Here is a 14010-nt window from a genome sequence, read left to right on the forward strand (position 1 = left end):
ATGCTTCACTGTAGGGATGGTATTGGCCTGGTGATGAGCGGTGCCTGGTTTCCTCCAAACGTGACGCCTGGCATTCACACCAAAGAGTTCAATCTTTGTCTCATCAGACCAGAGAATTTTGTTTCTCATGGTCTGAGAGTCCTTCAGGTGCCTTTTGGCAAACTCCAGGCGGGTTGCCATGTGCATTTTACTAAGGAGTGGCTTCCGTCTGGCCACTCTACCATACAGGCCTGATTGGTGGATTGCTGCAGAGATGGTTGTCCTTCTGGAAGGTTCTCCTCTCTCCACAGAGGACCTCTGGAATTCTGACAGAGTGACCATTGGGTTCTTGGTCACCTCCCTGACTAAGGCCCTTCTCCCCGATCACTCAGTTTAGATGGCCGGCCAGCTCTAGGAAGAGTCCTGGTGGTTTCGAACTTCTTCCACTTACGAATGATGGAGGCCACTGTGCTCATTGGGACCTTCAAAGAAGCAGAAATTTTTCTGTAACCTTCCCCAGATTTGTGCCTCGAGACAATCCTGTCTTGAAGGTCTACAGACAATTCCTTTGACTTCATGCTTGGTTTGTGCTCTGACATGAACTGTCAACTGTGGGACCTTATAGACAGGTGTGTGCCTTTCCAAATCATGTCCAATCAACTAAATTTACCACAGGTGGACTCCAATTAAGCTGCAGAAACATCTCAAAGATGATCAGGGAAACAGGATGCACCTGAGCTCAACTTTGAGCTTCATGGCAAATGCTGTGAATACTTATGTACATGTGTTTTCCCAATTTTTTTATTTTTAATAAATCTGCAAAAATTTCAAGTAAATTTTTTTCATGTTGCCATTATGGGGTGTTGTGTGTAGCATTCTGAGGAAAAAAATGAATTTAATCCATTTTGGAATAAGGCTGTAACATAACAAAATGTGGAAAAAGTGATGTGCTGTGAATACTTTCCGGATGCACTGTATTTCTCTCTCACTGCCTTTTAGCCTCCCTGATATTCTTCTTAAAGTTTGCCTTCATGTTTTCATACTCTCTATGATTCACATAGGAGTTATTGGTCTCATACACCTTATACAGCAGTTTTCTCCTTGACAGCTTCTTTTTCAATTCTTTATTAACCCACTGTGGAGTTTTTAAATTTCCTATTAATTCCAAATTGTAGGTATGTACCTGTCCTGCATTATACGTAAAACTTTTTTTAACCTGTTCCACTGCACCTCAGCCGAACTTAAAAGCTTATCCCGGTCTATCCTTTTTAGACTTTACCGCATCTGCTCGAATTTTGCTCTACCAAAGTTAAACTCAACAGTTTTAGTCTTAGCAGCTTCACTCTTCCAAAGCATTGAGAACTGTATTATATTATGGTCACTTGACCCTAGTGGTTCAATCACCTCTATACCCTCAATTCAGTACTGATTGTAACAAAAAAATAAATTTAGTCAGGCTTCTCCCTGCATTGGTTTTTTAATATACTCTATAAAAAAAAACAGTCACTGATTACTTCTAAAAGCTGCTGTTCTTATGCTCCGTTATTTGCAAGTTTATCCCAGTTAATATTCGGGTAAGTAGTCTCCCATGACAGTAATATCTCCCTTTAAACTTGCCTTTGTAATATTACCAAAAATAAATTATTCTTTGCCCTGGGCAGTCTATAATACAAACCAAAAATAAGGCCTCTTTCCGTAATGCTTTCCAGAGGAAGCCATATATCCTCATTAAGATGGGGCTCATTGTCCCCAGCTGAAGAGAACTTGCATTTAAACCTTAAGCATAAATTTACATTTATCAAAGAGTTGTGTTGCTTTAGTGAAATACTGATTCTTTCTAGCCTCATAGAATTTGTAAGGAGCAAAAGAGAAGTCAGAAATTCTTTATCTACAGTAGATCAATTAATGAAGACTGTTAGCTTCCATTCCTAAAGAGAATTGTGTGTTTGTATGTAAATTTGTTTAATTAGTTTTAGTAGTTTTTGAAACATGAAGGGGCTGCACTAGAATTCTCTACAGTTCATTCAGTGTAGCATACAGTAAAGAAATTATGAGAGTTCATCTGGCTTTCTTTGGTACTTCAATGCATTGTATACTTCATTCTGGTCCTGTACTTTATAAATGCTGTTGTGGTAGACAAACTGGACCCACTGCAATTTGCCTGTTGGATACGGATTATTATTTTTGTTATTTCTCCCATGCCTTCAGTTCCATCCAGCCACCCCTTTTAACGAGTAAGCCCAGAGATATGTAGATGGATGAGCCTGTGGATGAGTCTATGGTGTCCTGGGTAATGGACTATCTGTTGGGCAGACGTGAGACTTAAGGACTGTGTTTCTGATATGAATGTGAGCAACACCGGAGCACCACAAGGAACACTCTTGTCTCCTTTTCTCTTCACTCTGTACACCTCAATCTATAAAGATAACGCTAGGTCATGTCACTTGCCGAAATTCTCAGATGATTCCGCCCTTATGGGTGTATTGATAAAGAGGATGAGACAGTGTAGGAGTCAGGTGGAGAAGTGGAGAATTGTCTGCATTTTAACATCACAAAAACCAAGGAACTGGTTATAGACTTCTTCTGTACCAAGGAGCCTCTATGTCTGGTCACTATTCAGGGAATGAATCTAGAAGTGGTGCACTTGTACAAGTACTTGAAAGTACCATATTAATGACAGGATAGACTGGTGTGAGAACACATAGGAACAATATAAGAAAGGGCCCACCAAATTAACAAACTCATTAAAAGGGCAGGCTCAGTTATGGAATACTCTCTGGCCCCCCTGGAGGTTGTAGCAAAGGAGAGAATTAAAACAAAACTGAGTGTCATTTTGAAAAATGCAGCACATCTTCTCCATTACACACTAACACTGAGTACTTTCGGCCAATGAATTTTTCAGCCAAAGTACATTTGTGAAGAAACACTACTGGGGCTCCTTTATACCAACAGCAATATTTCTACATAATGCCTCACTATGACTGTGTTTGTTCAGAACATAGTGTATATGTATAAATTATCTATCTATCTATCTATCTATCTATCTATCTATCTATCTATCTATCTATCTATCTATCTATCTATCTATCTATCTATCTATCTGTCTGTCTGTCTGTCTGTCTGTCTGTCTGTCTGTCCTGTCCTGTCCTGTCCTGTCCTGTCCTGGTCAAAGTTCCCTGGGGACAAATACAATTTCATCAGTGTTATTAACACTTACCATCAATTGCTAATTAGAAATCTTGAAGGTCACAAAACCACTTGTACACAATATTGTACCAGCGCAGGAAACAACTGAATACTAAGCATTTGCTCTCAGTTGCACCTATACAGATGCTAATAAGTACATTCCAGAGATCTTGAACTACAGTCATGTGAAAACATTAGGACACCCTTTGAAAGCATGTGGTTTTTTGTAACATTTTTAATAAATGGTTATTTCATCTCCGTTTCAACAATACAGAGAGATTAAAGTAATCCAACTAAACAAAGAAAACTGAAGAAAAGTCTTTTCAAGATCTTCTGTAAATGTCATTCTACAAAATGCCTATTCTAACTGAGGAAAAAGATAGGACACCCTCACATGTATTCCCTCTTAAATTGGCTCAGATCTCACACAGGTATATCACACCAGGTGCACATAATTAGTAGATCGTTACTCTGCATGTTGAATGAGGCTTGCCCTATTTAAACCTCAGACATTTAGTTTGGTGTGCTCCTGACTGTTGAAGTGAGAGTGAGCACCATGGTGAGAACAAAAGAGCTGTCAGAGGACTTCAGAAAAAAGATTGTAGCAGCCTATGAGTCTGGGAAGGGATTTAAAAGATCTCAAAAGATTTTGAAATCAGCCATTCCACTGTCCGGAAGATAGTCTACAAGTGGAGGGCTTTCAAAACAACTGCCAACATGCCCAGGACTGGTCGCCCCAGCAAGTTCACCCCAAGAGCAGACCGCAAGATGCTAAAAGAGGTCTCCAAAAACCCTAAAGTGTCATCTCGAGAACTACAGCAGGCTCTGGCTACTGTTGATGTAGAAGTACATGCCTCTACAATCAGAAAGAGACTGTACAAGTTTAACTTGCATGGGAGGTGTGCAAGGAGGAAACCTTTGCTTTCCAAGAGAAACATCGAGGCCAGACTGACATTTGCCAGAGATAAAGTTGACAAAGACCAGGACTTCTGGAATAATGTTCTTTGGACAGATGAGTCCAAAATTGAATTACTTGGACACAACAGCAGAGGACATGTTTGGCGTAAACCAAACACAGCATTCCAAGAAAAGAACCTCATACCAACTGTGAAGCATGGAGGTGGAAGTGTCATGGTTTGGGGCTGCTTTGCTGCAGCAGGACCTGGTCAGCTCACCATCATAGAATCCACGATGAATTCTACTGTGTATCAGAAGGTGCTTGAAGAACATGTGAGACCATCAGTTAGAAAATTAAAGCTGAAGCGGAACTGGACCATGCAACATGACAATGACCCAAAACATACTAGTAAATCAACCAAAGATTGGCTGAAAAAGAAGAAATGGAGAGTCCTGGAATGGCCAAGTCAAAGTCCAGATTTGAATCCCATTGAGATGCTGTGGGGTGACTTGAAAAGGGCTGTACGTGCAAGAAACCCCTCAAACATCTCACAGCTGAAAAAGTTCTGCATTGAGGAGTGGGGTAAAATTTCCTCAGACCGATGTCGAAGACTGGTAGATGGCTACAAGAACAGTCTCACTGCAGTTATTTCAGCCAAAGGAGGTAACACTCGCTATTAGGGGCAAGGGTGTCCTATCTTTTTCCTCAGTTAGAATAGGCATTTTTGTAGAATGACATTTACAGAAGATCTTGAAAAGACTTTTCCTCAGTTTTCTTTGTTTAGTTGGATTACTTTAATCTCTCTGTATTGTTGAAACGGAGATGAAATAACCATTTATTAAAAATGTTACAAAAAACCACATGCTTTCAAAGGGTGTCCTAATATTTTCACATGACTGTATATTTAGTGGGTATAGGTATGATGTGTATGCATATGTGTGCCTGAGTATTATGACTATTTGAATCTCTTCATTTCCAATGTGCAGTCACTTTTTAAAACATAGCATTGTTAATGCTACTATAGCTAATGGCAATATTCAAGAACACTAATGGTGCCTTCAATTTTAGTGAGCTTTTTTAATGTAGTAAAACATAATAGCTTCCAGACTGGATAAGAAAGCAAGCAAGTTTAAGACAGAAAACACGATCAAACTGGTAAATTTGTCATTTTACCATACTAGCACATTTAGAGTTCATGAAATGTCAAGATATTAAGTAATGGTGAGCCATTTCTCCTGGGGAATGGTGCTTCATTGTGTAAATGCAAAGATTAACACTAGCTGGACAAGGCTTCTTTTATTGAAACATTGATGCCTAGCCACCCATTTGTCAAGCACTGACTTTACATAATTTATAAAGTGAACGACTTACACAAATCCTGTGCACAAAAGATCTTTTTTTCTTCTGAGCCCACTCAGGGACTTCACCCCTTTACATTTCAAAGTTGAAGTTGTGCTTGACTCATAGTATACTATGTTTATTAATTATCATTGCTTCCTAGTTTTTTTTCTTTCAAATATATTTCACTGCAGCAAATGAAATATTTAATGTGCTATATAAAAATTAAAATATGTTACTCAGTTCCCTTTACTTTTATAGTCTCTAAGAATGGTTTAAAAAGTGTGATTTTTAATATACAGTGTATCAGTGGTTTCCTGTTGATTCAAGCACAACAAAACAAAATCACTATGTGATATTTTTAATGTGATATGTTATTTAAAATTCTGAGGGTGGAAAGTGAAGCCAAACACTCAGTAGAGTGTGCTATGTGATTTTATATTTGTACTTAGTAATTGTTTTTGCTAGCAACAGGGGTTTGTTATAGAAATGGCCAAAAATGTGTCTATTCCAATGCATTAAAATAAATCCTTGATATCTTGTAAGGGCTTTGACCAGTATTGTGCTCTATCACCCTCATATACTCAAGCTTCCCAAGTATCTCTCTGTAAAAATGTAAAATATAATGTTTGTGTGGAGCTTAAAGGTTTTAAGATTAAAATATCCTTCCATAATGCAATAAAATATGCACTGGATTAGAAACTCTATGACACATAAGATGGATCAATGATTGACTGAAATGAATCCAGTATTAAATTCTTTGAAAATTCTTATTTTTGCTTTAGTGGATTAGCAGTGCTGCTGCTTGTCACCGTTATAGTATCTAGGCCAGTTTAATAGAAATTAATCATTAATGTTTGTCTAGGTAAGTGTGTTAAAGAGTAAGGGTTTTTGCACATTTAAGCTGTGATAAGTACAGCATTTTCTCATTTTGAAATTCATCATTTAATATTTTTTTTCTTCAGTTGGAAAATTAATATTAAAAGAAATAGAAATTAGAATTGTTGAAGGGTTGGATTTTCAGCCATCACATTATTCTTTGTGTATAAATGTCATCTTTCAGTGGGAGAAAATCTCATTGTACTTAAAGAATTAATAATCTCAGTGCCTTGTGGACTGCTATACAGTTCAAAATTGTCCATTTGAATTAATTGGGTTGGGTTGTTATCAATGAAAATAAATCAGAACCTCTATCCTATTTTTTTAGTTTGTAATTATAAACCAATTTGTTTAATAATATTATTGTAGCTGTGTTTACCAAAAATGACCAAAGTTCAGTAGCTCTAGTTTGCAAAATGGGATTCAGCAATAGCTTGACGTGTTGAAATAATTCCACAGACAAAATATGTTTTTTTAAAAACTTTAATAAAAATTCAAAGCAAAACAGTTCACACAAAATCGAGAAAGAATTGTTATAGCAAACAAAAGTTCTTGTTTAAGAAAAGTTTAAAGCTTAAATAATCTTTTTTCATTTCTTTTAAGTTCTCTCACACAGCTGAACTATTTCTAAATTGTCAGAATACTGTATGCCTTTCCCATTTTCATGCTGTAAATGAGTCTTTCAGTCCCTGCTTGCATTGCAACCTATTCTAGACAACAGCTGACTCTGATAACACACTGCATCTTAGTTATAGGAAGTAAGTTCTCTCATATTAACTTATAAGGGGTCAGAGGCTATACCATTGTCTATGACCATGAAAGAAAATTAGATTCTATTTAAATTAAGCAAACACTAGTATGAGTTTAACTTAGAGCATTAACTTTCTAAGATTTGCTCTTACAATTAGAATTGACCAGTATATGAAATTTGTTTCATTTATAAACCTAAAAAAAGGTTTTTACAAGTATTCATTTTTATTTGTGGGTGTTTTGAAAGTTTGTGCTTATTTTTTTAAAAGATCTTTGGAATCAGATCTAAAGAGAGCTTTCAGATCTTTACTGTATTTCTGCTAATGCTTATGTACATCTAAACAAATACAACATAAATAAACACATCTTTCTTTTTTCCTGTGTTATATACAATGTTTTTTTCAGTCCCCTCTTTTGCATGACAGGACCACAGAGACCAATGTAGATCTGTGTAGCATTCCAAGAGTCCACTCGTAGAGAGACCCTCCCAGATCCTAAATATCCAAGGCTCCTACTAGTCTCAGGACGTTAGATTGTGTCTGTCTGTCTGTCAGCCCTGTGCCTCTAATCCTGGGATGTTTTTATATTAAACCCTGAAGACTGATATATGCAGTTTAACTGCCTCTTGTTTCTGTTTGTTAATATTGTAGTAATATATGATTTTTTTTTTCTAACCACCCCAAAAGTCAAACAGCATCAATTTCAGAGCTCTCTGAAATTCAAGAATAAACTGAAATTTATTCTTTGCTTCTGAACCACACAAAGAACATAATGAACATGTGTTCTTCATTTCATCTGCCATTTATTTTCTAACCTCTTTAACACGCTTTTCACTGACACAGATATAATCAGTGGAAGTTCACTGCATGTAGAACCATTTACTGTGGACATGGGCACCTTGTGGTGTTTGCAGTAAATATTTTGTCTTTTACCAGTAAGATATGGAATGGTATGCCATCTAGGCTGAAGTCAGCTGGGACCCCCATTACATGATACAGCATGAAGGCAGTAATATCATAATAAAAAAAAAAACAGCTAGTATGAGAAGCTGTTGGATGCATGCTTTATTTTCTGTAGGAATTCACATTTTAGTGTTCTTACATTTGATGGAATTATGATTAGAAGATAATAATTGTGAATTTCCTCTTGGGATTAATAAAGTATCTATCTATCTATCTATCTATCTATCTATCTATCTATCTATCTATCTATCTATCTATCTATCTATCTATCTACAGTACCAAACTACCTACCTAACTAACTGTAATTTTAGAAAGTCTTTTAAATGTTTAGAAGTGTAGTGTGTAGCTAATTTAGTGATAAGGTACTTTCTCAAATATTCTTGATAGAAAAAAAATACATGTAAATTCTACATGTGAAGGCTCACAATATAAAGTATTGTTTTTCCTTTATTTATTTAATTTTTATAGCATGGAAAAAAAATGTATTTCTTACTCCTAACTATGTTCTTATTTTTAAATGTACATTTAATGTAAGTTTGGTGCTTTAAACATAATTTTTAATAGAATTTCTCGTATTCAGCGTAAATAACATATAGGCAGTGTGGCATAGTGGTTAAGGCTTTAAAATTCAAATCCAGAGATTGTGTGTTCAAATCCCAGTACTAGCACTGTGTGACCATGAGCAAGTCAGTTGACCTTCCTGTGCTCCAATTAGGAAAACCAAAAGAAATTGGTGTCAGCCAAATAAGTAAATGTAAATAACAGCTACAAAGAATGTCCTTTTTTATTAAAAAATAACTTTTATTTATTTATTTTTTAACTTTTGGGAAAATAATTGTGAATGTTACTAAGTTTTGATAAGTTATTTATAGTATATACTGTATATTAAATATACATCTTAAACCTAAATATTTAATGAAGTATTTACTTCAGCTATAAGGTATGGTATTAGAGAAGACTGCACAGAGTGGTGACTTAGTAGGATGGTAGAATGCTGGGGAGTAAAATCTGGCGTTTTAGACTAAAGAGCTGAAGGCTTATGAGGGCTTGTAGGTTTTGAGAGACTATTTGGCGAGAGACTGTTGAGGAGTACACCTCTTATATCTGAACAGAAAAAGCTTTCTGGGCTTTATCAGTAGCAGGGGAGTTTCTCTTTAAATGCACCCCCTACAAAATCCTACGGCAAGGTAATTTCCACAGTCTACAGAAGCTAAATCAAAGCCTCCTGAATCTCTCCTGTGAGATGTAGAAACCCTAGGCAGTGTGGATTTTATTCCTTTGAGGTTTTCTTCTTTTAATTATGTATGTGTTACAGTTTACAAAGACTATATAGCTCAATTATTGTGCCTGCTCTTGTGCAGCCACCCAAAATAAAAAAAAGAGTTGTCACTTAAGGAGTTGTTCATTAAGTTGAAAGATAAACATGTTGACAGCATGTGCAAGTAAGCATTTCACTGTCCTCTGTACATGTGACAACAGTGACTCTGTAAGTCTATAGTTGAGGAACTGGTAAATATGGAGGAGAACTATAGAGTATATTGGAAGTTACAAAGTGTGTTTAAGTTGACCAATGCAGTTAGACAAAAAAAAATTGTAGTGTCTGTGAATCCACTACTTCTGTTTCTGTGTGAGTTTTTCTTCCTCTGTATTTTTAAGTTATGAAACTGCTTTAAGGATGCCATAACTCAGCAGTAATTTTTGTGTCCAATCCTTGAGATGTATCTGGTCATCTGGAGCACTGCAGAAAATCAGTATTACTGCTCAAGAATACAAATAACAAATTCTTTTCTTTTATTTGAAAGAAATGACTGGTATTACTGTGTATAGTTTGTTTTTCCTGTTACACATGATGTTTTATTGTCTTCCATTTTTTTTACAGATTTATTCAGGAGATAGAGCACAATATGGGCACTGGACAGGGCAAGCAATGCCAGCTGAGGACATTTCTTACCTACTATATCAGTGATTTCTTCCTCAACCAAGTCAGAGTGGAAATTAACAAAGAAATTGAAGCTGTCACAAAAGTATCTGACCCCTTGAAAATCCTTGCTAGTCCAGATACAATGAAAGTGCTTGGAGTTCAAAGGCCTCTCCTGCAGGTAAATAAGCATGTTTTCCTTAAAGTTTTTCACAAATAAGAATGTTTCTCATTTTTCAGGTTATTTATAGTTGCTATTTGCCAGCTGCATTTACGTTTGTATATCGTTTTTACTAACCTCATTTTAGATGCAATTGTGAAATATATTTGATAAGTCAATCTAAGGCATAACACATAAGAAAACCTGTGAGATAAAATATTGAAGGACTTCAGAATGTAAGATTTGCAAAAAAAAAAAAAAATAAATAAAATCTATCCATCATTCCATTTCTCATATCAGAGCTGTGGGAAGTTGAAGCCTGTCCTGGCAGCACTGGGTGTACAGCTGTAACAGTCTCTTTTAAGGCACATTCATCCATTTACCTATCCACACTCATACTTAAGAGATTCAGACCCACCTTTGTGATGCTGGCACAAAGTGGAAACCTTTGAGAACATCTTCAAAGGCAATGGGGAAGCACACCACTTCTTTCCTGTATTTTAATTGAGTTGACCTGAACTGGATTTTTTAATTTAATTCTTCAGTAACAACTGTACTGACGACTATATCATCATCTAATCCACGCTGTTAATATTCACTTCCTCTTTACGTAATGTACAGTAAGTTTGTTTCTTTTAATTTAGTGTTTGATTTTTGAAATTTCTTGGACCTGATGTTTTGATTTGGAAATACAGTGCATCTGGAAAGTATTCACAGTACATCACTTTTTCCAAATTTTGTTATGTTACAGCCTTATTCCAAAATGTTCATCCAAAGATGCATGGACAAAGTATTGAGCAAAGGCTGTGAATACTTATGTACATGTGCTTTCTCATTTTTTTTATTTTTAATAAATTTGCAAAAATCTCAAGTAAACGTTTTTCACGTTGTCATTATAGGGTGTTGTGTGTAGAATTCTGAGGAATAAAATGAATTTAATCCATTTTGGAATAAGGCTTTAAAATTACAAAATGTGGAAAAAGTGATGCGCTGTGAATACTTTCCGGATGCACTGTACATCCTTGTTTGCTTTGTAAAGCACCTTGGGATGCTATTTTTGGAAAATATACTGTACAGTATATAAGATTAAGATTGATTAAGAAATGAAAAATAATCTTTTTATTAGTAATTCATTGGAAGAAGTTTAATTTTAACCTTTTTGCCACAGTACTACCATTTAATTATAGTATCGTGGTACATTTTTTGTTGCAATACGCAAAATATTTGTCTTATTTTTACCTGCTGTCTGTAGGTTTTATTAATGATAATGTACCAATCCAGGGTGGCTTACTGACACAGTGGGCAGCACTTCCACCTCATGGATCCAGCGCCTTCTTGCTTACCATGTGACTTTGTACTTTCGCCCTGTGTCTGTGTGTTTTATTCTTTCCGTTTTGTTTTTTTTTTTTTATTATTATTATTTTATTGGAGGAAAATAACATTCCATACAATCCATTCAAACTTGCACAACAAAAAAGTAGCATTTCATACAATCAAGTTGAACTTAACAAAACAGAATTCAATCCTTAAAACCTAACCCAACAGAGAGGAGAGCCAACAGCATAGGCAAAAAAAAAAACACAGAAGAGAGAATATCCTTTTTGCCAATATAAATGCTTATTCTATAACTTTATTAATTTAAAAAAAAGTTTTGAACAGATCCTCTAATTGTGAATTTGATTTTTTCAGTTTTCAAATAGTACAGAAAATCACTTACCCATTGACTTATAAAAGGTGGTTTGAGATTCTTCCAGTTAATCAGGATAAGTCTACATGCTTGTAGTAAAGTGAACATAATTAGAATCAATGTGTCCTTCTCTACTTTAAGCCCATCTAAGAGTTCACCAAACACAGCTAATAATGGTTTAGGAGTGATTGTGACACCAATGCTGTCTGAGAGCATTGACTTTTGTCCAAAATTATGTTAATTTGGTGCACTTCCAAATAAATGTGGTGTGTTATTCTTTGGGTTTTCCTCTCACATCCTGAAAGATAGTCTGTTGAGTTTAACTAGCGATTCCAGATTAACTCTTTGTAATTGTTGGTGTGTACGTGAGTGAGTGAGAATCTTATGCTGTTCCTTGTACCAGTTAACTGCAAATTGATCAGGATTAGTTCAGTTGTACTCTCAAGTATTGCTTATAACAGGCTGATTTTTACATTTATAATAATATTGAAAGGTGGCACAGTGGTGCAGTGGGTAGCGCTGCTGCCTCGCAGTAAGGAGAACTGGGTTTGCTTCCCGGGTCCTCCCTGCGTGGAGTTTGCATGTTCTCCCCGTGTCTGCGTGGGTTTCCTCTGGGTGCTCCAGTTTCCTCCCACAGTCCAAAGACGTACAGGTTAGGTGAATTGGCAATCCTAAATTGTCCCTAGTGTGTGCTGGGTGTGTGTGTGTGTGTTTGTGTGTCCCCTGCAGTGGGCTGGTGCCCTGCCAAGGGTTTGTTTCCTGCCTTGCACCCTGTGTTGGCTGGGATTGGCTCCAGCAGACCCCCGTGATCCTGTAGTTAGGATATAGCAGGTTGGATAATGGATGGATGGATGGATGGATAATATTGAAATACTATTTTTAACTTGTGAGCCATATTTACATCTTATCGAAAAGCAAAGCCATTAAATATATTATATAAAAAGTAACTGAGTTAAAAGTTCTGCCACTTCCATTAACTGACAGTCACTATTTTAGTTTTTGTATTCTAGAAAGTTTCTCAGGCTTTGTTTGAATGATCCAAGTGACAGCATTAAACAGCCTGAAACTAGCTAACAAAATAAGTTCAGAAACAATGATGAATCAGTGTTAAAAAATCTTAATTTACACTCTGTTTGTCATTAGTTGAGATCTATTTTTTTTTGAGACACAATGCAGGTATTTTCCATCCATTTCCAATTTTTATGAGCTGGCTTTTTCTGTTATGAAAGGGAGCCACAACTTTTCTTGCTGACATCAGGTGCAAGGGAGGAACCAAACTTCAGCCTGCTGGACACCCACTCACATTTACAATTGTAATTGTAATGTCAATTTACGAATCAAATATAATAATAGTAATGTCTGTAAAATAAGTTATTTACTATGCCTATTGCAACTGTACCTATATGAGGTGTAATTTATGAACATATGAATTACTATTAATTTTGTACATGGGTCCAGTTTAACTCAAGTAATTCAGTTTTAGTAATGAAATGCTTTAATGTTCATCCAGTAATTACAGGTGTTTCTAAGGTCAAAAGCCTAAGGTGGTATATCTGAAGGCTTGTGGAGCAATACCGGTAGTACCAGACTTATAGGTTAGCAAGTGGCTAAGGAGCTGGTATTCACTGTAAACTAGAATGTTGCTTATTCAGTTCCTTCTTCCAAACCACATTGCAATTCTGAGCCAGAACCATGTGTCTCTACATGTAAGGTGCATAGGAATGGCAAATGTAAAGAAAATTGTTCCTGTAAAAAATCCACTTACTAGATGAAAAAATGAGCAATTATTGAGTTCAGTACAATGGAAAAGGTAAGATCTTTAGGGCTTTCAGTTAAATGTAAAATAGTATAATGACAATAGTACTGTGAGCCACCATACAGCGATGACTTCCTGTGATTTTCGAACTTTTCTAGCCATTTCTTTAACTCTAGACTCACCTGGCCTTAATATCTATGGACCCACAATCTCTGGTGAACTTTTTTGTGCTCAGTAAATATATTAATCTCAAGTGTTAGGGTCTTAGAACTAATTGTATCTAGGAGCTTGAAGTTTTCCACTAACTTTGATGTATAACTCTGAGAGTGTTCTTTGACCTTCCTTAAATTTCACCTCTAGTTTATTTTGGTTCCACAACTGGATCATTTCACCTACTTCATTATTGCACTATTCTTCCTGGCAAAATGGAAATCCGGTAGTCGATAACACAAGGACAGTCTAATTCACATGTCTGGTAGTTTGTCAAAATGCAGACA

The 14010-nt window shown here is 36.0% G+C and overlaps 1 protein-coding gene across 3 annotated transcripts in view; it reads left to right on the top strand.

Annotated features, from left to right (window-relative positions):
* Positions 1 to 14010, top strand: part of exoc4 (exocyst complex component 4) — a 537075-nt gene that overhangs the window by 350732 nt on the left and 172333 nt on the right. For all 3 annotated transcript variants that reach the window (XM_039761360.1, XM_039761363.1, XM_039761362.1), the window contains exon 11: positions 9872 to 10091. In XM_039761360.1, coding sequence (XP_039617294.1) covers positions 9872 to 10091 — 220 coding nt within the window. The remainder of the gene's footprint in view (positions 1 to 9871; positions 10092 to 14010) is intronic.

The sequence above is a fragment of the Polypterus senegalus genome, chromosome 8, assembly GCF_016835505.1.
Source record: "Polypterus senegalus isolate Bchr_013 chromosome 8, ASM1683550v1, whole genome shotgun sequence".
NCBI classification, from domain to species: Eukaryota; Metazoa; Chordata; class Cladistia; order Polypteriformes; family Polypteridae; genus Polypterus; species Polypterus senegalus.